This window comes from Piliocolobus tephrosceles, chromosome 10 (assembly GCF_002776525.5).
Source record: "Piliocolobus tephrosceles isolate RC106 chromosome 10, ASM277652v3, whole genome shotgun sequence".
Taxonomy (NCBI): domain Eukaryota; kingdom Metazoa; phylum Chordata; class Mammalia; order Primates; family Cercopithecidae; genus Piliocolobus; species Piliocolobus tephrosceles.
In genome coordinates, this window is record NC_045443.1 from 96,177,946 (window position 1) to 96,202,377 (window position 24,432).

General features: G+C 39.1%; 1 protein-coding gene across 9 annotated transcripts in view; it reads left to right on the plus strand.

Annotated features, from left to right (window-relative positions):
• The window catches only part of APAF1 (apoptotic peptidase activating factor 1), a 126,447-nt gene that overhangs the window by 47,215 nt on the left and 54,800 nt on the right, over positions 1–24,432 (plus strand). For 8 of the 9 annotated variants that reach the window (XR_002724710.1, XR_002724717.1, XM_023183826.2 and 5 more), the window contains exons 17-21: positions 8,177–8,338; positions 12,992–13,120; positions 16,116–16,241; positions 18,200–18,319; positions 21,089–21,205. The exons of the other annotated variant lie outside the window; for it this stretch is intronic. Coding sequence is in view for 6 of the 8 variants with exons in the window: in XM_023183826.2 (XP_023039594.1) it covers positions 8,177–8,338; positions 12,992–13,120; positions 16,116–16,241; positions 18,200–18,319; positions 21,089–21,205 (654 nt within the window). In the remaining 2 variants the exon portion in view is untranslated. The remainder of the gene's footprint in view (positions 1–8,176; positions 8,339–12,991; positions 13,121–16,115; positions 16,242–18,199; positions 18,320–21,088; positions 21,206–24,432) is intronic. 9 annotated transcript variants of the gene reach the window in all.

Consider the following 24,432-nt stretch of genomic DNA (forward strand, 5'->3'; position numbering starts at 1 on the left):
GTAGCTGGGATTACAGGCGCCTGCCACCACACCCAGCTAATTTTTTTTGTATTTTTAATAGAGATGGGGTTTCACCGTGTTAGCCAGGATGGTCTTGATCTCCTGATCTCATGATCCGCCCGCCTCGGCCTCCCAAGGTGCTGGGATGACAGGCGTGAGCCACTGCGCCCGGCCCATGTTTCATAATTAAAAAAAAAAATTCAACTTTTATTTAGATTCAGGGGTACATGTGCAGGTTTGTTACGTGAATATATTGCGTCATGCTGATGCTGAAGGTTTGGGTACAACTGATCCTGTCTTCCAGATAGCATAGTACCCAGTAGGTGCCTCATTCCCCCTCTCCCCAACTCTAGTAATCCCCAACATTTATTGTTATCTTTATGTCTTTGTGTACCCAATGTTTAGCTCTGGCTTAAAGTGAGAACATGGGTTATTTGGTTTTCTGTTCCTGCATTAATTTGCTTAGGATAATGGTCTCCAACTGCATCCATGTTGCTGGAAAGGTCATTATTTTATTCTTTATGGCTGTGTTGTATCCCATGGTGTATATGTACCATATTTTCTTTAACCTTCCTTTGATGGGCACCTAGGTTGATTCCATGTCTTTGCTATTGTGAATAGTGCTGCAGTGAATATACAAGTGCATATGTCTTTTTGGTAGAATGATTTATTTTCCTTTGGGTATATACCCAGTAATGGGATTGCTGGGTTGAATGGTAGTTCTATTTTAAGTTCTTTGAGAAATCTCCAAACTGCTTTACAAAGTCACTGAACAAATTTACATTCCCACCAGCAGTGTATAAGCATTCTCTTTTCTCTGCAGCCTCCCTGGCATCTTTTATTTTTTCACTAAAACAAAAAATACATATATAAAAAATACATACATATATAAACATATAAAAATATACCTATGTGAATATATATATATATACATATATATACATACACGTGTGTGTGTGTGTGTGTGTGTATATATATATATATATATATTTTTTTTAATGGAGATGGGATTGTGCCCTGTTGCTCAAGCTGTTCTCAAACTATGGGCTTAAATGATCTTCCCACCTCAACCTTCCAAAATACTGGGACTACAGATGTGACCCACCACATTCAGCCATTTTTTGACTTTTTAATAATAACCATTCTGACTGGAGTGTGATGGTGGTATCTCACTGTGGTTTTGATTTGCATTTCACTGATGATTAGTGATGTGGAACATTTTTTTCATGTGCTTGTTGACCGCTTGTATGTCTTCTTTTAAGAAGTGTCTGTTCATGTCCTTTGCTCACTTTTTAGTGGTGGTGTTTTTTGCTTGTTGAATTGTTTTAAGTTCCTTACAGATTCTGGATAGTAGACCTTTGTCAGATGCATAGTTTGTGAATATTTTCTCCTATTCTGTAAGGTGTCTGTTTACTCTGTTGATCATTTCTTTTTCTGTCCAGAAGCTCTTTCATTTAAGTAGGTCCCACTTGTCAATTTTTGTTTCTGTTGCATTTGCTTTTGAATACTTAAGCATAAATTCTTTGCCAAGGTTGATACTCAGAATGGTGTTTGCTAGGTTTAGTTTGAGGTCTTACATATAAATCTTTAATCTTTCTTGGGTTAATTTTTGTCTATGGTGAAATATAAGGTACAGTTTCATTCTTCTGCATATGGGTAGCCAGTTATCTCAACACCATTGATTGAAGAGGGAGTCTTTCCTTGGTTGCTTATTTTTGTCAGCTTGGTTGAAGGTCAGATAGTTGTAGGTGTGTGGCTTTATTTTTGGGTTCCCTGCCCTGTTCCACTGGTCTATGTGTCTGTTTTTCTACCAGTACCATGCTGTTTTGCTTGTTGTAGCCTTGTAATATGGTTTCAGGTATGGTAATGTGATGCCTCTGGCTTCATTCTTTTTGCTTAGAATTGCTTTGGTTATTTGGACCCTTTTTGATTCTAAATGAATTTTAGATATTTTTTTCTAAATCTGTGATAAATAACGTTGCTAGTTTGATAGGAATAGTGTTGAACCTGTAGATTGTTTTGGATAGTATGGCCATGTTAATGATATTGATTGTTCCAATCACGAGCATGGAATATTTTTCCATTTGTTTAGGTCATGCATTATTTCTTTTAGCAAAGTTTTGTAGTTCTCCCTGTAGAGATCTTTCACTTCCTTGGTTAGATATATTCCTGGGTATTTTATTTTTTTGTGTGTGGCTACTCTAAATGGGATTGTGTTCTTGATTTGGCTCTCAGCTTGAATATTATGGATGTACAGAAGTGCTACTGATTTTTTTTTTTTTTCTTAAATAGAAAGAAGGTCTTACTGTGTTGGGCAGGCTGGTCTCAAACTCCTGGCCTCAAGTGATCCTTTGGCCTCAGCCTCCCAAAGTGCTGGGCGTACAGGCATGAACCACTGTGCCTGGCTAACTGATTTTTGTACATTGATTTTGATTAGAACAGTGTTCAGGGTTTACATCATTGTAACTAATCACAATTGAGTCATGTAGTATGAATTTTTTTTCCTCTCTTATTAGCTTTCTGTTTTCCCTGGGGTTAATAAGTTTTTTCATTTGTTTAGTCTTTAAATGTGCTTATCTTCAAACTCTGTCTTGTTAACTTGCTCCTTAAGTGATTCAAACTTACCAGGCATTTTATAAGTCTTTTCTTGGAAACAACATTTTTGGAAGGTTCTGTCTTGCTCCATTCTGATCGGTAATGGTAATACTATTCCCAGAGTCCAGCTGCCATCCTGAGATCTTCCTTACCATCATCCTAGGGATTCCTTTTGCTTTTCTCTTAAGTTGGAACCCTTGTTTTTTAGTTTTTTTTTGTCCTCTTTCTTGGCTTACTTTCTCAGCTTGGTGGAGAATCTCCTCTAGCTTCCTAAGAAAGAATCTATGGGAAGTACATTTTTAAGATGTCTTTATTATAATGTCTAAAGATGTCTCTGTTTTTCACTTGCTGATTTGCTTAAGTTCCTTATGAATTCTGGATATTAGACCTTTGTTGGATGCATAGTTTAATAAGGCCAACAAAAGCAATGGGAGAGAGGACTGTCTCTTCAATAAATAGTGCTGGGATAACTGGCTAGCCATATTCAGAAGAATGAAACTAGACCCTTACCTTTTACCACATATAAAAGTTAAAGATAGATAAAAAATTTAAATATATGACCTCAAGCTATTAAAATCCTAGAAGAAAACCTAGGAAATACCCTTCTTGACATCAGTCAAGCTATCTGATCCTTTGCTATCTGCTCATATTTAAGAATACATCACCAACAAGTTGATTGGGAATTGTGAAGTTTTAAGTTGTGGTTTTCCTATGGGTTATCTGTTTTTATCATGAACTCTTTTTTTTTTTTTTTTTTTAAGATAGTCTTAGTGTGTCGCCCAGGCTGGAGTGCTGTGGTGACATCTTGGCTTGCTGCAAGATGGTGAACTTTTGATGTCAAAGTCTTCATATCTTTTGTCTTGAACTGGTTGGGTGTCCAGAGTAAAAATTTTCTTTTCTCTTTTTTCTTTTTCTTGTCTTTTTTTTTTTTCCCCTCCCAAGATGGAGTCTTGCTCTGTTGCCCAGGCTGGAGTACAGTGGTGTGATCTCGGCTCACTGCAACCTCTACCTTTTTGGGTTCAAGCAGTTCTTCTGCCTCAGCCTCCCAAGTAGCTGGGATTACAGGCACGTACCACCACACCCAGCTCATTTTTGTGTTTTTAGTAGAGAAGGGGTTTCACCATGTTGGCCAGGCTGGTCTTGAACCCCTGACCTTGTGATCCACCTTCCTCGGCCTCCCAAAGTGCTGGGATTACAGGTGTGAGCCATTGCGCCCAACTCCCCTCCTTTTTTTTGAGACAGGATCTCACACTGTCACACAGGCTGGAGCGCTGGAGTGCAGTGGTGTGACTGCAGCTCACTGCAGCCTCAACCTCCTAGACTCAAGTGATCCTCCCACCTTAGCCTCTTGAGGAGCTGGGACTACAGGTGTGCACCACCATGCTTGGCTAGTAGAAATTTTAATCTTCTATTTGTAGGATATGACTCTGGCCAGTTCTGAGATGATATCTGGGCAGAGATCTCAACATTTAGAAAATAGACTTTCTCTTAATTTCCCTGTTTTCAAGTGACCCTTCTCTCAACTGTGTAGGGTATAGAATAGCCTTGTATTCTGCCAGAGTAGGGACACAGGCCCCCTGGGTTGCAGAGTGGAGGGAGGAGATTTCAACGGACTTTTAAAGATTCCTCTTGACTTAGCTTCACCTTTATCAGAAGGTACTGGGTGTCAGCACTTCCTGAGTCTTTTTTGGAGGACTTAGCTTCACCTTTATCAGAAGGTACTGGGTGCCAGCACTTCCTGAGTCTTTTCGGAGTTCTGTGGGGTTATTGGGCTGCTTGGATTTCCCCACTGCAGGCTCAGAATTTATTTCTAGGAGTCTGCCTATTACTTGCCTTTCTGCTTTCTAGACTTGGTGATTTTGTTGCTGCTGTCTCTTTCTCCATTTTCCTTTGCCGTGTGGATTATGCCTAGAGAGAAAAATTCCAATTACTATTGTTTACCTGAGTTTTGGGAGAGTTTGGAAATTGTCTTTGTCTGTTCTCTGTTTTCTGTAACATAATACCTGAGACTGGGTAATTTATAAAGAAAAGGGGTTTACTTGGCTCATGATTCTGATGGCCGGAAATTCCAGGATTGGGCAGCTGCATCTGATGAGGGCCTTGGGCTGCTTCCACTCATGGTGGAAAGGGGAAGGGAAGTGGGCATGTGCAAAGAGATCATATTAAAAGACAGCGAAATCCAGGAAGCCAGACTGTTTTCTTTTTTTTTTTTTTTTTGAGACGGAGTCTCGCTCTGTCGCCCGGGCTGGAGTGCAGTGGCCAGATCTCAGCTCACTGCAAGCTCCGCCTCCCGGGTTTACGCCATTCTCCTGCTTCAGCCTCCCAAGTAGCTGGGACTACAGGCGCCCGCCACCTCGCCTGACTAGTTTTTTTTTTGTATTTTTTAGTAGAGACAGGGTTTCACTGTATTAGCCAGGATGGTCTCGATCTCCTGACCTCGTGATCCGCCCGTCTCGGCCTCCCAAAGTGCTGGGATTACAGACTGGAGCCACCGCGCCTGGCCCCAGACTGTTTTCAACAATCCGCACTCTTGAGAACTAATCCATTCCCAGAGAACTCACCCCAGTGGGAAGGCATTAGAAGGCATTCATCTGTTTATGAGGGATCCACCCCCATGACCCAGACACCTCCCATCAATCCCTACTTCCCAACACTGCCACAGTGGGGATCAAATTTTCAAGTCTGGGTCAGGATAAATAAACCATCTCCAAACCATAGCAGAGCTGTATGTGTTCTGTCTGCATCTTTAACACCTGAACCCTATTTCTTTCAGCAACACTATTGTCTGTACTTGCCTGTGCTTGAAACTTGGGAGTGATCTGTCTTTTTGTTTGTTTGTTTGTAGAGATGGGGTTTCACCATGTTGCCCAGGCTGGTCTTGAATTCCTGGGCTCAAGTGTTCTGCTTGCCTCAGCCTCCCAAGGTGCTAGGATTACAGGAATGAGCCACTGTACCCTGCCGGGAGTAATCATTCTTTTCATTTAACATGTATTTATTGAATACTTAGTGTGTGCCAGATACTGTACTAGGCATTTGGATTTTAAACACTGAAAAAGAAAAAAGCATACTTCCTGGCTGTTCTGAACTGTTCAGAATCAAGTTGGGGAGAACATAAGTGAATAGATGAACCATGAAAATGATAAAAGTATGAAGACGGTGCTCTGAGAGCAGGTAAGGACTCTGTTGAGGAAGGGTTCACATACCTGATGCTACAACCAGATTGAACTTGTTCTTCTTTTTCATTGTCTTTGTTTTCTCATTTTGTACTTTAGCTTATGCTGATCACTTGGAATAGGCTCTAGGCCCTGGAATGTTCCCCTGTCTTTTTGATGTTGACATTCTCTGTCTTAAGTTGGTATAAGATTGGCTAATCTCAGGGAGTAGAGTGAGGTGGTTACCTCTTGTACAAAGTGTTCCCTCAAGCCCTCAGCTTGTATACAGCCTTCCCACTGTGCTATACCTTTTCCTTTCAAATGACACGTGACATATTTTGTGTTTAAGTTATTTATGTGCTTGTTTTACTTCCCTTACTGGCCTGTCAATTCCTTGAGGGTAATATCTGTATCTGATTCATTTATATAGTCTCTAAAAGTGACTAGCATAGTGTTTAATACATGTGTTAAAGATGATAAACCCTTGCTGTGTCACTTGAAGTCAAACTAAGACGTCTTCAAACTCAGACACTTTTTAAAAAGTTGTCATTTGACAGGGACAGGAGTTTGATTTCCATATTCATGTATGAGTATCAAAATGTGATTGTGGCACACAGAGCACTCGCAGCAGGGGACAGACACTGCTGCACTCTTGGTGAGAACTGCCCATGTTTGTGGTGGCTTTCCCACAGTGCTGTTAAGTCTGTCAGTATCATTGGTTGGTTCACACTGATACAATGACAGGTAGTAAGCAGAGGTCCTGCAAAATGATGTTAGATAACAGCATTTCAAGGTCAGAGTCTCCTGAAAGCTTTTAACTTTTGAGAGGATGAAAACTGTAAAATTATGTCCTGCCCCAAATGGCTGTATAACTTTTTAAGCGTTTTATATGGTAGCATGTTGATAAGCATGTGCTTTTCAGGCTCTGAGATGAACTATTTTAAAATGCGAGTTCTATTTAAAAATTGCCGTTTAAAGCACGCAAAGGCATGGGGTTCACAGGGACCCTGGATACAGTGCAGCGACTTGCTCAGAATGAAATGCTGGTATTAGTTTATGTGATCCCTCAATATGTCGGATTTCATCACTGCTTGATAGAAGCCGAAGTCAGGTCCAGAAACACATGCAGTTTAGACATGTATAATCAAGTTGGATTGTGCTACTTTTATTTTTCTTTTTAAAATTCAGGCAGTAGTTGCTTTTTCTTTTCTTTCTGTTTTAAAAAAGTTTTTTAAATGGAAAACAAAACAAAACAGATGAGGTCTCACTATGTTGCCCAGGCTGCTCTTGAACTCCTGGGCTCAAGTGATCCTCCCACCTTGCCTTCCCAAAGTGCTGGGATTACAGATGTGAACCACTGTACCCAGCCTGATTTTCGTATTAATAGGGAAACTGATTTCTCGTATATTCAGGATGATGTAACTGAAGGTTCAGGCATTTATGTTTATTATTATTATTATTATTTTCTCTTTAGTATCAGGGAAGGCTGCTTTAGCACCTGCTGTCTCTTTTGCATTACCCAGATTACCCGCAGTTGTTGCAAGTAGAAAAGTTTTGGTTTTGGCCATGTTTCTTAGTATATATGATACTTCTTTTTACTCAAGAGATTTGAAAATGTACCTGGCCAGACAAATCAGGTTTTACCTGGGAGTTATGCTTTGGAAGCTGACTTAAAGTCTGAGAAGCAGCTTTCTCCCCGCACCCCCATCCTTCTCCATGGCCATCCTTTGGTTTGGGCATGGGCAGTCATTATCACTCTGTGAGGCCGAGATGCTGCTCATGGCCCAGAAGAGTGAAAGTGGATCTTCTTGAAGGCCTTTGTCTTTTGTTCTATTCAAGTGGTCCTACTAGTGAGCAAAGTTTATGGTATTTTGTATCTCATTCCTCAGGATCCAGTTAGTTTTATAGCCCTCTCTAGCCCTGCCAAGCACACAAAGAGTCTTGCTTGTCCCTGTTTTCAGAGACTTCCTTATGTCTCTGAATGCTCTGCTAGGTCACGACTTAACTGGGACTGGGTCCTGTGTAGTCTTCCTGCTGTTAGTGGTAGGTTTGGGAAGCACACTTCATTCCTGGCACAGCAGAGGGCAGCAGTGGCAAGTCGTGAGTCTCTTCATCTTACCACCTTTCTTCCACTTGTGTCCTTACTGTCAATATGTAATTTTTAGCCCCCACACCATGCAAGACTCTTAACTTTTTATTTAATTTTATGTTCTGCATTTTGGGCAGTGCTTCTAATTTTTTCTTTTTAAAAACATGATAATGAAACTGGAGATCTTAATTTAAAAACCTTACAAAAAGTCATTCGTAGGTAAAAATAATTCATCAAGTGAAGTGAATAAGTTTATGTGGCATTTAATTCAGAAAGAATTCTAGAGGTGTGATTTTAGAGTAAAACAAACTTTTTCTTTTTTTATTACTTTAATTTGAAGCTTTGGGATGTGACATCAGCAAACGAGAGGAAAAGCTTTAATGTGAAACAGTTCTTCCTAAATTCAGAGGACCCTCAAGAGGATATGGAAGTGATAGTGAAGTGTTGTTCGTGGTTTGCTGATGGTGCAAGGATAATGGTGGCAGCAAAAAATAAAATCTTTGTAAGTACTTTGAAAAGCCAACTTCAGTCTGATTTAAAGAAAGTTAAAATTTCTATTCATTTTTGCATTTTACAATGTTTATTGATAAAAATAAAGTCAGTTGTGTGATTTTGGGCAGTCTTCCTAACCTGTCATGGTTCTTTGGAACTGTGCTCCATGAGATAAGGATGGCGTTGTGAGGAAAGGTCTCCATGGTTACACCATTTGGGAAATATGTTTTGTATTGCTTTCCCTTATTAGGCACACGGTGTGAACTAACATATTCAGGGCCCCAGGAAGTCCTATTATACAATTTATGCCATCGAATCCAGTGTTCCTCAAATGTATTTAAAATGTATTTAAAACATAGAATGCTTTCTGAATTACTCCTTTTTTTTCTTCAATTTCAATTACATTGGTTTAGGTGACTTTTCTTTTTTTTTTTTTTTTTTTTTTTGAGACGGAGTCTCGCTCTGTCGCCTGGGCTGGAGTGCAGTGGCCGGATCTCAGCTCACTGCAAGCTCCGCCTCCCGGGTTTACGCCATTCTCCTGCCTCAGCCTCCCGAGTAGCTGGGACTACAGGCGCCCGCCACCTCGCCCGGCTAGTTTTTTGTATTTTTTAGTAGAGACGGGGTTTCACCGTGTTAGCCAGGATGGTCTCGATCTCCTGACCTCGTGATCCGCCCGTCTCGGCCTCCCAAAGTGCTGGGATTACAGGCTTGAGCCACCGCGCCCGGCCTAGGTGACTTTTCAAAGTGCTTTCTTACACCTACAATTTTATGATTTGATGACTCTGATAGAAATGCTCATCAATGACTGAACAAGGTTGTGAAATTTTTATAAAGTAACTGAGGAAAATATGAAAAAAGTAAATAAGAAAATGCTTTTCTTTTCTTCCCCATGTCTAACAGTAGCTTATATTTGTGGTATTCAGAGTGCTCTCACATATAATTTCTTTTGATGTAAGTATTCAAGAAGCAGCAGGTTACAGTAGCCCTATGATAATAATGAGGCAGCTGAGGTTCAGAGCAGCCAAATAATTTGTCCAAAGTTACATTGTGATTGGGAGAGCCAGATCTTCTGATTTATGGCTCAGTTACATTCTGATCTAATAGTGATTTCAAAATACTTGAATGAGGGATATTACTGTTTTAAAGAGCATAATTGAAATACAGAATATGGTTATATAAGGGATCATGTATATGATTGTTATTGATCTAGTGCTGCAATCCTTGGTGTTGATTGCTTATGAGTTTGTACCCCTTTAGCAGGAAACTAAGAGGAAAAATATCTCCGTTTAAGTTAAAATCTGTAAGAACAAAAAAGGAACCATTGCATTTGCAAGACTTGAAGATTAAAACTTTTTTTATTCTGATAAAATGCATATAATGGAAAATTTGCCATTTTAACCATCTGAAAATGTACATTTCAGTGGCATTACATTCACAATGCTGTGTAACCATTACCACTACATATTTCCAAAACTTTTTCATCACCCTAAACAGAAGCTTTGTAACCATGAGGTAATAACTCCTCTTTCCCCTCTCTTGCTAGATCTTTGTAACCTCTAATGTAATCTGTGAATTTGCCTAGGTATTTCATATAAGTGGAATCATATAATATCAGTCCTTTTGTGTCTGACTCATTTCATTGAGCATGTTTTCAAGGTTCATTCATGTTGTAGCATGTATCAGAACAGTATTTCCTCTTATGGCTGAATAATACTCCATTGTATGTATATATCACATTTTGTTCATCCATTCATCTGTTGATGGACACTTGGTTTGTTTCCACCTTTTGGCTACTCTGAATAATGTTGCAACATTGGTGTACAAATATCTATTTGAGCCTTGTGTGTATACCTAGGAGTGGAATTACTGGGTCATATGGTAATTCTTTATTTAGTTTTCTGAGGAACCACTAGATTTTTCCACAGCAGCTGCACCATTTTACATTCCACTAGCAATGTTCGAGGGTTTCAATTTCTCCACATCCTTGATAAAACTTGTTATTGTTCATTTTTAAAATTATAGCTATCCTAGTAGGTGTGAAGTGGTTTCTCCTTGTGGTTTGATTTGTGTTTTCCCAATTACCAGTGATGCTGAACAAAAGATAACTTTTTAAAAGATTTTAAGAGACCTGTTCTAGTGAGAGGAAAATAATTTTATATTACATGAAATGCCTTGTTTTAAAAATCTGTACAGCAGTTCCCTGTTTTACCATGCTAAAAGAAAGCCACCCAAAGGTGTTCTCTAACTGCATGTAGATCCTGATTTCTTACCCTTGGTCTCTCCTTCCTTCTCCTATTATTTCTTTCCAATTCCTGTGTGAGTCTACTCCTGTTATTAGGTCTTTTTTCTTTTACTATTCCATAATTGGGACAACTGCCTATTCCACATTTGCCAAGTTTCCTCGATCACTGTCAGCCACTAATTTTTTAAAAAATGACCTGTTCTGGGAAGCATTTTAAATCTAATTTCCTGCCCTGTGTTTTTGGCCTCTAGCACTATGCTGCCTACCATATGTGCATGCTTGCAGGGACTCTGCATTCACTAAACATTTTAATAGCTCCCACTGGAAGCTTTTTTGTTTCTTTCTAAGGTCTATGTCTTAATCTTAAATCACTATACTGTATCAATACATGTAGTAAATACAAATCATCTTATTTGGCAAAAACTTTGGAAGAGTATATTCAGCATTTATAAGTCTTAAAAATTGAAGAAACTGTGGCTGGGCGCAGTGACTCACACCTGTAATCCCAGTGCTTTGGGAGGCCAAGGTGGGCAGATCACCTGAGGTCGGGAGTTCGAGACCAGCCTAACCAACATGGGGACACCCCGTCTCTACTAAAAGTAAAAAAATTAGCTGGGTGTGGTAGTGCATGCCTGTAATCCCAGCTACTTGGAAAGCTGAGGCAGGAGAATTGCTTGAACTCAGGAGGTGGAGGTTGTGGTGAGCCGAGATGGTGCCAAGTCGAGATCGCGCCATTGCACTCCAGCCTGGGCAACAAGAGTGGAAGTCTGTCTCAAAGAAAAAAAAAGAAAAAAAGAATTGAAGAAACTTGGATTACTCAAAGGTAGCTTTTTGGGGTTCAAAAACAGGAAAATGATTAATTATAATGAGCAATGTGGTAGTTCTAGAGAGAAATAGAAATGATTGAGCTAATTATTTTTATTTTTTATTTTAACAAACCTCTGCCCTATATTATTTTGATTATTTTCATTTATGAGTATTCATTTTCTCCTTTGAATAAACAAGCATTAGGGAGAACTACTCTGTATATTAATTGGGCCAGTCTATTCTGTATTCACAAAACTTTTATTTCTCTTTAGGCTAGCTTGAGAGCTCATCTGTGATGAATTTTCCTTTATAGAAAGTATGTTTTTAGGCATGGGCAAGGACTTCATGTCTAAAACACCAAAAGCAATGGCAACAAAAGCCAGAATTGACAAATGGGATCTAATTAAACTAAAGAGCTTCTGTGCAGCAAAAGAAACTACCATCAGAGTGAATAGACAACCTACAGAATGGGAGAAAATGTTTGCCATCTACTCATCTGACAAAGGGCTAATATCCAGAACCTACAAAGAACTCAAACAAATTTACAAGAAAAAAACAAACAACCCCATCAAAAAGTGGGCAAAGGATATGAACAGACATTTCTCAAAAGAAGACATTCATACAGCCAACAGACACATGAAAAAATGCTCATCATCACTGGCCATCAGAGAAATGCAAATCAAAACCACAATGAGATACCATCTCACACCAGTTAGAATGGCAATCATTCAAAAGTCAGGAAACAACAGGTGCTGGAGAGGATGTGGAGAAATAGGAACACTTTTACACTGTTGGTGGGATTGTAAACTAGTTCAATCATTGTGGAAAACAGTATGGCAATTCCTCAAGGATCTAGAACTAGAAATACCATATGACCCAGCCATCCTATTACTGGGTATATACCCAAAGGATTATAAATCATGCTGCTATAAAGACACATGCACACGTATGTTTATTGCGCACTATTCACAATAGCAAAGACTTAGAATCAACCCAAATGTCCATCAGTCACAGACTGGATTAAGAAAATGTGGCACATATACACCCTGGAATACTATGCAGCCATAAAAAAGGATGAGTTCATGTCCTTTGTAGGGACACGGATGCAGCTGGAAACCATCATTCTCAGCAAACTATCGCAAGAACAGAAAACCAAACACCACATGTTCTCACTCATAGGTGGGAATTGAACAATGAGGTCACTTGGACACAGAAAGGGAAACATCACACACCGGGGCCTATTGCGGGGAGGGGGGAGGGGGGAGGGATGGCATTGGGAGTTATACCTGATGTAAATGACGAGTTGATGGGTGCTGATGAGTTGATGGGTGCAGCACACCAACATGGCACATGTATACATATGTAACAAACCTGCACCTTGTGCACATGTACCCTGGAACTTAAAGTATAATAAAAAAAATATGTTTTAAGGTGAGTAATATTTTTAAAGTATATGTATATTGATCCATATTTTGTTTATGACTGTCAATAATTGTGCCAGTTATCAGTAATTGTCATATCTTTTCAGGACTTATATTTGAAATGGGAGGATATTAGAATAGCTTATCTCTTAAAGTATTGTACCTTCATAGGTATCTCTATTTATGTTGACAGCTTTTTGACATTCATACCAGTGGCCTATTGGGAGAAATCCACACGGGCCATCACAGCACCATCCAGTACTGTGACTTCTCCCCGCAAAACCATTTGGCAGTGGTTGCTTTGTCCCAGTACTGTGTAGAGGTGAGTAGTTGAATTTATTCTGTGAAGCCTGGGTTTCCAGAGATCAAAGGATGACAGAGAATGGGCAGCTTAGACCATTAACTGCTGAGGAGCCTTGCTTGAGAAATTGTAGAGTATTTTCTTTACAGCCTAATGACCTCTAACTTTGGGATATTAAACCACATAGCCAGCTTTATTATTTTAACAGTGATTACAGACTTGATTTGACAGTATGACAGGGAATTCAGCAAGCATTTGCTGAATGCCTAAGATGTGCCAGGAACTGGGAAAACAATGGAATGACTGCTGGTCATGAAACATGACATCTCTTATCCAGTATAGATATGTGGCATTTCTTAAACAATATAGGCACAGACCCTTTTCTTCTTAAAAGAGGTGGTGAGAGATGAGTCCAGTTGAGATTTCTTAGATCATTGGGTAGGATAAGATAGGATGTTCATTGCTAGGCACTAATGAATAAAATAACTCATATAAATTACTTTTTTATAATTTTGTACTTACCTGTTAAGTTTTATGTTCAGAATGTATACCTAGCTGGCCCTGGAAGAATTCCACCCAGTGAATTGCTGTATTAGTTTTTTCATAAAGTAGTGAATTATTTTTTTCCTTCAAAGATGGATTAGTGCTTTTTTTTGTTTTTTTTTTTAATAGAGATGGGGTTCTCACTGTGTTGCCCAGGCTGGTCTTGAACTCTTGGCCTCAAGCAATACTCCCGCCTTGGCCTCCCAAAATGCTGGGATTACAAGTGTCTCACCATGCCTGGCCAGAGATAGATTAGTTTTTCCAAGCTTTCTTACTCTTCATTCCTTAGGTTGGTTTTTACCACCAGGTAGTTTGAAACCCCTTGAGATCACAGTTCCAAGAAGATGGGTATGGGCCTTTTGGAAAATAGGGAAGTTCACTTGGTTCACAGGCTCCTCATCAAGGGAGCCATGACTACTGCAAGCACTTCTTCAGTGTTCTCTGCTTATTTAGCAAATTTTAGTGAGTTTGCCAGCCTTGCCCATTACTGTGAAGGTATTGGGGGAGAGTTGCTAAGCTGTAGCCCTTCAACATGGAGGCACAGGTGAGAGTGAGGGCATGAGCTCCATAGGCTTCTCCTAATTCTTGGTGCAGCAGTGCATGTGACACTGAAGAACTTCCCTGCTGAGACTCTTCCCATTGCACACAGAGGCAGGGAGTGTGAAAAAGCCCTAGTTCTGTCCGAAGCAGCGGGAAGAAGTGGGGTGCTGTGGGCAGTGTTTTCTTGGGCAGAGGCTTTGAATTTCAAGTGTTTTGTGTTGTTTTGTTTTTGAGACAGAGTCTCTCTCTGTCACCCAGGCAGGAGTATAGTGTCGTAATCTTGACTCACTGCAACCTCCACCTCCTGGGTTCAAGCTGTTCTCTTGCCTTAGCCTTCCAAGTAGCTGGGATTACAGGTGCCCACCAGCACGTCTGGCTAATTTTTTTTTTTTGTATTGTTTTTGTATTTTTAGTGGAGATGGCGTTTCATGTTGGCCAGGGTGGTCTCAAACTCCTGACCTCAAGTGACCCACTTGCCTCAGCCTCCCAAAGTGCCGGGGTTTATTGGGTTTTAGATCTCCTAGGAGATTTTGAACCTTATGTGTAGATCCTCAAGGTAAATGTGGAGTGTTTGTTAGGATTTTTAGAAACAGTACTAAGTAGCAACCCCTCTTTCAGCCTTTCCTGTTACTTCTAAAGTCCTTACCCTCTGCCATCCTTAGCAATCTCCAGGAAACAATGAAACAGTATCCTCCCTCTTGAAATATAGGGACTCAGTTCTGGAGGCTCTGAGTGACAAAGAAATGATGGGAGAGAGATGGGGAGAAGAAAGTGGGAAGAGAGGGGAGGATTCTCAAGGGAGATTTTCAGTTTCTTAAGAGAGATCTTCAGTTGTGGAACCACTTTCATTTTTGGCCTTTAGCTCTTTACGTCCCAGCTTGACTCTAGAGAAAAGGCAGAGAAAATTTCATACAATTAGTTCATAACCATAGAACTCACTGAATGAAAACCAGTCACTGGGCCTATAATGAGGTACTTGTTTTGTCCATGCTAGTTCTGAAATGATAAAGTGGTTTTGTAATTTAAAGTGTAATGAGAGGAACTCAGTCACATATGGTACTTCATTAGACTTGAATATATTAGAGTAATTTATAGCAGAACCCAGGACAAAATACCAGGCTGCTGATAGACATGGTAATAAGCATGAATAACAAGAGAAATGTGTACATGTTACAATTATTGTGTTAATTTATTGTAGGTTTTACAGTCAGTTGAAATGAAGGTTAGGTGATAGTATTAGTGGAAAAGAATCTGAATATGCAAGCTGCTTATATTCATCCTATTATTTTTTGGATTGATTTTTTTTAAGTGATAAAGTATTTGCATGATTCCAAAGTCAAAGTTTTATAATGAGTTATATTCAGAGAAGTCTTGCTTTCATTCCTATCCCTTCGCCTCTCTCTCCCTCCTTCCCTGCATGTGTAACTGCTTTCTGTTATTGGTTTAACTGTCCAATATTTCTTGCATATATAAGCAGATATCTATAGGCATATATATATATATCCATACCTGTATCCTTCTATATGTTCTTGTACATATTTTTCCATCTCATATAAAAGATAGTACTGTATAGTATATAGACTCTTCTGCACTTTGCTTTTTTTCTGTTAACAATATATCCTAGAAATTCGTTGTCATCAAGGTGCTTTTCTCATTCTTTTTAATGGCTGCATGATATGCCATTATGTGATTAATGTAGTTTATTCAGTTGGTTCCCTGTTGATGGGTATTTAGTTTCCTAGTATTTTGCTATAAGAAATAATGATGCACTAAATAATCTTCTTCATAAGACATTTTGTAGTTTTGATAGTGTGTTTTTGAGCAATTATTCATTGAAGTGGTATTGCTGGCTCATTCTTGCTATTTTCAGTATTTTTGCTATCTTCAAAATACCTATGTATGTGATTTCCTATATGCTGTGTTTATTCTGTAGTTGTGGAATATAGACTCATGTTCAAAGGTGGCTGATTGCAGAGGACATTTAAGTTGGGTTCATGGTGTGAAGTTTTCTCCTGATGGATCATCATTTTTGACATCTTCTGATGACCAGACAATCAGGGTGAGAAATATTGCGATTTTCAGTTTGAACATTTCCTGATAGTGAGCTAAACCTCTTACAAACCAAGAAATTGATGGGTAGCACTGAGGTAAGCAAAATAGGAAACTAGTACTATACTCCTATTCACCCTGGAAAAGTGCTATTATATGGACTTAACAGTCTCATTCATTCACTACATGTTCATGAGGATTACCATGGGCCAGGTGCTGTGGGAACTTCAATGATTAAACTGTATTTTGGTTAATTTAAAATACTGCATTTGATTCCTCAGAAAAATTTTTAACCCTTTTCTTTACCTTGAATTCCTGCATCCAATTATTTCCCAATTCTAAGAGAGTCTACCTTTTCATTTTCTATTATTATCTCTACCTTTCTATTTCTGCTACCCAAGTTCAGGACTTTGTTACCTGTTGCTTCTCTTGTTGTATGAGTCTCTGCCACAAGTATTCTTTCTTGCTTTTCTGCATGCAGCTTCTAAGATACGTTTTTTTCATGTACAATATAGTCATGTCATTTTTGCTCAAAAATAGATAATGGCTCCCTTGTCTACCAAAGTAAATATATACTTCTGTGTCTGCCATTAAGCTTCTCTACAGCATGGCCTCATTCTGCTCCAGTCTGTCTTCCAGTTTATTCCTGCAGGGAACCAATACTGGACTGCTCACATTTTCCCAAGCACTCCGTAGTTGCCTGCTTCTGTGTTTTTCCTTGAGTGGTTTCTTATATTTGGAATGCCCTACTTACCTGTATCTCTGTTGAAATCCTAACCATTCTATAAGTCCCCTCAAGCCTTCTCTATCTGGGGAGAATGCCTGTCTCTCTTAATGCCATCTAATTCTATGTCATTTTCTAGTGGTGCTTATCAAATTTTGACTTGAATTAAAATACAGATATGATTTACCCCTTATTTCCAACACTCCACTGCTTCTCTGGCTTATTGACACATCTTACATTATAAGCTCTTTGAGGCCAGGAACCATGGCTGGTCCCCACAGCATCCAAATACAGTGTTGTATATGAATTATAGCTAAAATTAATTCAGTGCTTATTATATTCAAGATGTTATGCAAAGTACTATATATATATATATACATATAAATTTACTAATTCTCACAATAGTCCCTTTTGCAGATAAGAAAACAGGCACAGAAGGACTGAGAAAAGTCAGTGGTACTTAACATGCCAGTCTCAGTGAGCTTGAGCCAGAATATAAATCAACACACTGCTTTCTTCATCAAGAAAGTCTTCTTGAAATGAAATAAGCTGCATCACTAGGCACAGTTTAGTGATGTAGTTGATTTACATTCTGGTGCAAACTTCTTTTTTTTTTTTTTTGTCATGGAGTCTTGCTCTGTCACTCAAGCTGGAGTGCAGTGGCATGATCTTGGCTCACTGCAACCTCTGCTTCCCAGGTTCAAGCAATTCTCCTATCTCAGCCTCCTGAGTAGCTGGGACTACAGGTGCACACCACCACGCCCGGCCAAGTTTTTGTATTTTTAGTAGAAACGGGATTTCACCATGTTGGTCAGACTGGTCTTGAACTCCTGACCTCAGGTGATCCACCCGCCTTGGCCTCCCAAAGTGCTGGGATTACAGGTGTGAGCCACTGCGTCTGGCCCAAACTTCTTATCTTGTGGATTGGTATCAAACAGTTTGAGAACTAGCAGGAGGTCCTTATCTTTGAGTAACACTGGGTTAAGCAACCTGCCTGAAGTTACAACTTTAGGTAGAACTAGAATTCATGCTGAGGAATTTTGACTCTGGAGCCCATAACTCTTAATACTAACTGCATCTTACTATAGATTGTGTTAATAAATATTTATTTTTGGATCATAATCTAATATTGAAACCTTTCTAGCATCATAGGTATTTTATGTGAAACATAGTTTGTCTCTTGCTTTAAGATGAAGACATGTTATTTCAGAGATGGAATGATAATTTCTTTATCTCTTACTCAGCTCTGGGAGACAAAGAAAGTATGTAAGAACTCTGCTATAATGTTAAAGCAAGAAGTAGATGTTGTGTTTCAAGAAAATGAAGTGATGGTCCTTGCAGTTGACCATATAAGACGTCTGCAAGTGAGTAGTTTTTAGAAAAAATTGGAAAATTGTTTTGGTTGAATTTTCTATTCAGTTTTTCTTGTTTTTGGACCTGGGATTAAACATAATTATTTTGTATCTAACAGTTGTCCAGTAGACATTGGTTAAATAAATATATGTAGGTCTCGAGCTGAGGCTCAGATATGCTTATATTTAGAATTAAATTAGATAATTCCTCATCTCACTGCTCTTCTGTTGGTATCTATGATCACATTCTTTGATTTGCATGGAGTCTAAGAATACCATGAGGACAAACTCATGTTGTCTACAAGAGTGATTCAGACATGTGTGCAAGAGGGATGAGCATATAGAAGTATTTTTAAAAGGGAAGGATTCCAGGGTCTTTGAAAGAACAGAAGTCATTTAAGATGAGGAAGGAGTCTGAGTGATTGGAACTGAGGTGAAAGGACCTGGGCTTTACATACTGAAGTACGCCTGTTCATTCATTTACACACACCTTTGTTAAGTAGATATTTATTGAATGCTTATTTTGGCCCTTGAGGAGGAAAGGGTTGTGTAGTAAAATTGAAAGAACTGTATTGCTTAGGGATCCAAACAGCACTACTCTAGCCTATTCTCCCTCTACCCCCCAACAAAGAGTAGGACACATGAGAGGAAGGCATTTCTCAACTAGCTGAAGAGAAAAGGAGTCCCAAAGATCCATTGGCAGAGGAATATACCATTTCAGGAGCTCAGAGTGGTGGTAACAGATGCCCTAAGAGCAGATGCCCTAAGGAGCACTGGAGTTCAAGAGCAGGTTGGCACCACTGTGCTGGTGGCTAAATAAGGTGTCATTGCATTGACAGAGATGTCCTGGAAGTGGTGATAGTGTAGATAGTGGCAGCAAGAGAAAGCAGATGCCTCATGGAAGATCAAACACAAGAGGCTATCTATATATTGGTCAGCCCAAGTAGAACGGCAGAGTATGGACCATTGAAGGAGGTGTCAGCATGTGGAGCTGACAGCATGTGACTGTGACTTGTGGCTAAGAGAGGTGGTAAGAGCAAGCAGCCAGATAAGGGCAGGAGGTGGCATGGCTTTTATGTGAACTGGTGGAACATTCTCCCTTGCCCTGAGGATTCCCTGAGACATAGGATTGAGAAGGACAGAAACTCTTTCATAGTGAGGGCTAATTTTCTTTCTTTTGTTTTTCTTTTGAGATAGTCTCTCTCTGTTGCCTAGGCTGGGGTGCAGTGGCATGATCTTGGCTCACTGCAACCTCCGCCTCCTGGGTTCAAGAGATTCTCATGCCTCAGCCTCCCGAGTAGCTGGGACTACAGGCGTGTGCTACCACTTGGAGCCTCAGTTTTTAAGGTCCTTTTCATCTTACAGTCTCTGAGCTAGTTACAGGGTCAAAGTAGAATCCAAATTCAGGAGTAGATACTGGGAGTAAATCGCTTGGCATGTGGTAACTTCTTGTTTACTGTGGGTGTCAAAATCAAGCTGTAAGTCACTGCTGAATATGGCTTGCTTTGATTTTACAAGTTTTACTATTGTCCTCAATATGCTGATTAGGAGCCCCTAATACACAGTACTTCTGGGGTGAATTGGAATGTGTAATTCAATGTGAATTTCTCATTAACTGTTTTTTAGAAAGCTGATTCTTCCACTTGGGATATTTCCACTCCAGTTTTTTTGTCAAATTTAGTGTCCTCATGCTTGTATTTCCTTTATTAAATTTGTGCAACCTCTCTTTAATGACTGTTGTAACTGTGAGACTTAAAAAGTCATCTGTCTATAAAGATATTCTATGACAGTGGTTGTGGGAGAGTTTAGAGGATAAACTTAATAGTTTCATTTAAGTGAATAAAACATTTTTTAGTTTTTACTTAGAGAGCTCTTGAAATTAATTGAGAGAAGGAAGATGTTGAGCTCTTCGTAGTTCAGTTTTCATTTTGAATATCTAATAGATAAAAACATGCTAGGTAAAATAATGTTAAGGAAAAGCTACCTGTGATTGATTGACTGTAATCTTTGTACCAGAAACAAAGATAACTGCTTATTTCATGTTGAAAAATAATTCAAGAGTTTTAGTTTATGACACTAAGTTAGAGAGAAGTATCTGACAATTGATTTAAGCTTGAGAGATATTTTCCCAGGTCACATGTTATAGATGAGTGATACAGCATCATAATTCATGGGATTTAAGCATTGGTACAGATTATGAAATTAGGTAATCTTTGTTTAAGCATTGTAAATCCAGCTACGCAAATTATGCTTATGAGTTCTTCTCCATTGTCCTCACTGCCCCCGCTCCAAGAGTCTTAATTTACACTGTTTTGTGAGTGATTTGGAGGATATAAGCCCCATTTTAATTTGTCTTTTTATGTCTGTCTCAGTCTTGTTTGACCAACAGCTTTGAAATGTAGCAGAAAAGTATATTTTAACAAACGATAGCCCTATTAAAAGTGGGCTTTGTGAAGAAATGGAAAACGGTGTGGAGCTAGCTGTGGGATTACAAATCAGACAGATGTGTCTCAGGTGGCTGGCACAGCAGCTGCTTTTTAAACCTTGTAATGCTCGTTTTATTTTATGAAAATGTATTTGAACCACCAAAGTGGAATGAAATGAAAGTGTGAAGTGCTAAATGCAGCTGCTGAGACTAGGATATGGCTTTGTTGTTCCCCTGAGAACTCTTGTTGGTTATTTTCTGTGTTTTGTTTTATTTTTTTCAATTGAAGCCTCTGTTCTAAAGAACAAAATCTGCTCTTACAGCCTAATAACTGATTTTGCCTCATTTTTCATTAGCTCATTAATGGAAAAACAGGTCAGATTGATTATCTGACTGAAGCTCAAGTTAGCTGCTGTTGCTTAAGTCCGCATCTTCAATACATTGCATTTGGAGACGAAAATGGAACCATTGAGGTATTCAGTGCTAGTCTTCAGAATCTTTCTGTACAGAATTAATTAATTAAAACTAATTATATGTCTGGCATTGTGCACTTCTATTTGTATTTATTTTTATTTTTGAAATGGGGTCTTGCTGTGTCACCCATGCTGAGTGCAGTGACACAATCACAGCTGACTGCAGGCTTGACCTTCTGAGCTCAAGTGATTCTCCCACTTAAGCCTCCTGAGTAGCTGGGACTACAGGTGTGTGTCACCATGCCCGAATAATTTTTTATTTTTTGTAGAGATGGGGTCCCCTATGTTGCCCAGGCTGGTCTCAAACTCCTGGGTTTAAGCGATTGTCCTGCCTCAGCCTCCCAAAGTGTTGGGATTATGGGCATGGGAGCCACTGTGCCTGGCTATTGTATACTTTTTTTTTTGAGACAGGATCTCACCTTGTTGCCCAGGCTGGAGTGCAGTGGCCCAATCTTGACTCACTGCAACCTTCACCTCCTGGGCTCAAGGAATCCTCCCACCACGGCCTCCTGAGTAACTGGGACTTCAGGTATGCACCACCACACCCAGCTAATTTTTCTGTTTTTGTAGAGATGGAGGTTTCACCAATGTTGCCCAGGCTGGCCTTAAACTCTTGGGCTCGAGTGATCTGCCCATCTTGGCCTCCCAGAGTGCTAGGATTACAGGTGTGAGCCACCACACCCAGCCTATTATACACTTTTATACTAAATAAATCTTTCTGTGATCTATTAATCATTGTTCTGTTAAACTAAAAATCATCTTATCCAGTTGGCTGTATATTTTTCAGATTTCCTATGTTACTGTTTCTCATGCTTTTTGTCTTTTTACGTCCCTTATTCTCTACTTAGTTGTTTGGCTGTTCTCCACATATATCAAACACTATCTATCAAGATTTCGCTAACTATGCAAAGAGCACTTTTTTCTCCTCTTCTTAGAAGCCCAGCCATATGGGGTATAAGTTGTTTCCATTTTGGTTCTGATAAGGCTTATGGGGAATATTGGTGCAGGGCTGCCTGTGCTTGGCCGCTCCACCAATCCTTGCTGTTCTACTTTTGGTGGCAGAAGTACCTCAGTTCACCACCTGAAATCCGTAATTTATCTAACAAGACCAAATAAGTAAAAATAGAAACATGTTGCAAGGCAAAAAATGTAGTATAATAAAAGGCATTTTGGGTAAAAATATCGTTGTCTTTATCACAAGTGAAATTCACAAAAGCACGTTTTCTCTAGCTTTATAATGGTTTTAAAAACCATTATATTTTAATGTTTTATACCAAAAACATTGGTTCCTTCTCTCACTTTTTCTCACCAGGCATCTGGGAATTACTTTTTAACCAATTACTTATGGCACTGGCCACAGTATTTTACTTTGGATTCATTTTCTTAAGGAATTACACAAATATTCTGTAGTCCATATTGCCCCACGGAGAAGAAACTATATGCTTAGACACAAAGTGAAGAAGGAAGCTTTTAAGACAGTGATCTCTATACTCTTATGTATTTGCTATGACCCTTGTGTCATTGATTGAGAATTCAGGCTTTGTTTTCTCTTTATTATTGTGAAAAATTTATTTATCATTTGTTAAGATGTGTACTATTCTGAGAAAGTACATCATGGATATGTACTTCTTAAGCAAGGGATAATTGTATGTTTACAGGTGAACCTTAGAGTTCCATCTCAGGCTCATCTCTCAAACTGTTGTGTATTATTATTTATTCTTAAAGAGTCCTTAGTTTCTCTTTTATCTTAACCTCGATGTGAAGTCAGTACCACATTCTTTTCATTTTTACCATCTATCTTAAAATAAGTCTTTTAGATAGTTTAAAAATAAACTCACAATACACATATGTGCTTCATCCACATCGTTAGTTACCTCAAAGTCATCAAATGATATAAATAATACATAATGAACCATGTGAAATTACCAATATTTACCTACAAAGTGGCAGTTCCGTATAGTGTAGCCTCATATCATCAAATAATAGCAACTACCATTTATTAACTGTTTACTGTGCCAGATGCTCTCATTGAATTCTTTTTTTTTTTTTTTATACTTTAAGTTCTAGGGTACATGTGCACAACGTGCAGGTTTGTTACATATGTATATATGTGGCATGTTGGTGTGCTGCACCCATTAACTTGTCATTTACATTAGGTATATCTCCTAATGCTGTCCCTCCCCACTCCCCCCACCCCACAACAGGCCCCAGTGTGTGATGTTCCCCTTCCTGTGTCCAAGTGTTCTCATTGTTCAGTTCCCACCTACGAGTGAGAACATGCGGCGTTTGGTTTTCTGTTCTTGCGATAGTTTGCTGAGAATGATGGTTTCCAGCTGCATCCATGTCCCTACAAAGGACATGAACTCATCCTTTTTTATGGCTGCATAGTATTCCATGGTGTATGTGCCACATTTTCTTAATCCAGTCTATCATTGATGGACATTTGGGTTGGTTCCAAGTCTTTGCTATTGTGAATAGTGCCGCAATAAACGTATGTGTGCATGTGTCTTTATAGCAGCATGATTTATAATCCTTTGGGTATATTCCCAGTAATAGGATGGCTGGGTCATATGGTATTTCTAGTTCTAGATCCTTGAGGAATCGCCATACTGTTTTCCACAATGATTGAACTAGTTTACAATCCCACCAACAGTGTAAAAGTGTTCCTATTTCTCCACATCCTCTCCAGCACCTGTTGTTTCCTGACTTTTGAATGATTGCCATTCTAACTGGTGTGAGATGGTATCTCATTGTGGTTTTGATTTGCATTTCTCTGATGGTCAGTGATATGAGCATTTTTTCATGTGTCTGTTGGCTGCATGAATGTCTTCTTTTGAGAAGTGTCTGTTCATATCCTTCACCCACTTTTTGATGGGATTATTTCTTGTAAGTTTGTTTAAGTTCTTTGTAGATTCTGGATATTAGCCCTTTGTCAGATAAGTAGATTGCAAAAAGTTTCTCCCATTCTGTAGGTTGTCCGTTCACTCTGATGGTAGTTTCTTTTGCTGTGCAGAAGCTCTTTAGTTTAATTAGATCCCATTTGTCGATTTTGGCTTTTGTTGCCATTGCTTTTGGTGTTTTAGACATGAAGTCCTTGCCCATGCCTGTGTCCCGAATGGTATTGCCTAGGTTTTCTTCTACGGTTTTTATGGTTTTAGGTCTAGCATTTAAGTCCTTAATCCATCTTGAATTAATTTTTGTATAAGGTGTAAGGAAGGGATGCAGTT